This window comes from Geospiza fortis, unplaced genomic scaffold (assembly GCF_000277835.1).
Source record: "Geospiza fortis unplaced genomic scaffold, GeoFor_1.0 scaffold317, whole genome shotgun sequence".
In the NCBI taxonomy this organism is placed as follows: Eukaryota; Metazoa; Chordata; class Aves; order Passeriformes; family Thraupidae; genus Geospiza; species Geospiza fortis.
Genome location: NW_005054398.1, coordinates 2,258,005 through 2,260,455, shown reverse-complemented (window position 1 = coordinate 2,260,455; position 2,451 = coordinate 2,258,005). Strand labels below are relative to the sequence as shown.

Sequence of the window (2,451 nt, the reverse complement as noted above, 5' to 3'; positions counted from 1 at the left end):
ATGCTTCAAAAATCAGAATAATTTTCTGCCTGAAGTGTAAACCAGATCAGGCTGTGTCTGAGCCTGACAGAAGGGTAGGAAGGCAGATTTTGCTCCAAAAAGAAGGGTAGGCATTAAAAAAATCTTGGAAATACCAGGGAAATTCCATTTTTCATGGACTCGTTTAGGCAAGTAAAGCCTTCTGGGCCTTAATGGTGGAGTATCCAGTCATATTAAAATATATTAATTTAATCTATTTTAAAAATAGATCCAGCTAGACATTAGGTGCTTTCTTAGTCTAAAACTAACTACACAAAGTGCTACTGCAACATTTTAAGCAGATTCATGGTTATTCCCATTTTTCCCTATTTACAGTTGGGTTTCTGTGCTCTAAATCAGGACTTTGAACACAGAAATGCCAGTCTTGAAAGAGGTACAAGAACACTCCTAGGACAAGAAATGTAACCCAAAAATGGCTAAAATGGCAAAAAGAGGGATTGAAAAGAGTTTTGAGCTTGGGTATTGTTAAGTGCTCAGATGCATTACCTGCCTTGGTTTCCAAAAACCTCCAGTGCTGGAGATGCCAGACCTCCTCAGCAGGAGTGATTTGGTTGGTCCTGCCTTGGAGCACAGGCAGAGTTCAAGGATGACCTGGAACAGCACACCCTCAGGTTTTCTTTTGTTGACATTTCCAGAATATTTGGGCACCTTTAGATGCAAAAACTTAACCCAAGTGGACCATCAGTCTTTTCAGGGATCTCCTGCCCAATTCAAGATGAACAGATTCTCCTGCTCAGCTTCAAGATGAGCAGTTACCACACCTTAACAGGGCAAGGAGGGTGGTAAATGTCCTGTTAAAGGGATGTCTTTGGTAGGAATTCATCTTCTCCTCAGGAATTCCAGGCTCAGAACAGCAGGACGGGCTCAGGTCTCAGTATATTTGCTTTGTGTTCATCTTCCAGGATAAAAAATCACCAGGACACCTCTTAACTTGGGCTGCATGAAATAGTGGAATTATAAATATTGGGAGGAGGGGATATGCCATTGCTACAAACCATAGTTTAGATTTTTTTCTTTTTAGAAAGCTTTTTTTCCCCACTGTAGATGTCTCAGAGTAGAATAAAACATATTTCCCATGCTGAGGTGAGAGCTGTGATTTTTCCTGTCTCACAGCAGTGATTTTGAGACAGTTGTAAAATTGCTCAGCTGTTTTCATGTCAAACTCCACATTATCAGATCTTTATATTTTTGTGGTTTGGTGACTTGAAGTGTTTTGTTGTCTACAATAATTGTCTCCTGTCTTCCTAAGTGCTTGGTTACAAAACATTTCCACTTCAGGGCAGATAACAGCTGCTACTGTTACCATGTGTGGCAGCTTCCTTGGCTGAATACAAAATCTGAATACAGATACTTTATTTAATATATTGTTCTACTAGTTATATTTTATTACAAATAAATTATTCCAGGTATCAAAGGATATAGGCTCAATAGGCAATCAAGCCTTTATAAAATAGTATAGAAGTGTCTATAACAGTATAAGAAGTGGAAAGGAATAAATGAAATATATTTCATATTGAAAAAGCATATTTACTTCAAAATTGGGGAGGGAAGCACATTTGCTTCAAAATTGATTGATTTTTACAGATTTTATGTACATTTTTAAATCCTTCCTTGACGTTTCTGACCATTTAAGCAGCTACTGAATGAAACTCAGGTCTACACTTGAGATACAGATCTGTGCCTCTTCTGCAAAGCCTTCTCCATCCCTATTCCAGAATTAACTTGCTTGTGAAGCCAAAGTCTTCATTCCAAGGCATTCATTTATTCCTTAGACACTTCTTCTCTCCCTCCCTCCAAATAGATGGACACGTGCAGCAAGTAGGAAATGCTATAAAAAGTAGGAAATGCTATAAAGTTGTAAATGCTATAAAGCATTTCCTACCTGCTGCACGTGTCCATCTATTTGGAGGGAGGGAGAGAACAAGTGCCTAAGGAATAAATTACCTTTTTTCCAAGCATTCTAATTATGTCCAGGTGTTTTGCCCATGCAGCTGGGTTATCCCATGCACAGTGGAAAGCTTGGGAATCTCTCGAACATGGAGAACGTGAGTGGCTGCTCCCATCATCTCCTTCCCTCACCCCGTTTGCTAGCTGGGACAGCATGTCCCTAAAACACCCTCTGTGTGTGTGGGAGAGGAATGAGAGGCTGGAGCAAGCAGTGTTACTCACGAGGGTGATGACTCTGGCAGGGAGGTGGCACCGGGGAGCGATGGCATCCCTGGCACCCGGCTGTGCCCGGCATGTGCCAGGACACGTCGGCGCTGCTCCGCGCCAGAGTCAGGCCTCAGCTATGGCTCTGCTAATTGTTTCTGGGGATGGCTCTGCTAATTGTCTCTGGGGATGGCTCTGCTAATTGTCTCTTGGGTATGAGCCAGCTGGAAACATCTTCCTCATGTGCTGCTTCAGGTATCA

General features: G+C 41.7%; 1 protein-coding gene across 1 annotated transcript in view; it reads left to right on the top strand.

The window, feature by feature from the left end:
- The window catches only part of MYO9A (myosin IXA), a 146,350-nt gene that overhangs the window by 106,428 nt on the left and 37,471 nt on the right, over nt 1-2,451 (top strand). The window contains 1 exon segment of the mRNA XM_031061006.1: nt 2,411-2,451. This exon segment is cut by the window's right edge and continues 62 nt beyond it. Within this exon segment, the coding sequence (XP_030916866.1) occupies nt 2,411-2,451 (41 nt within the window).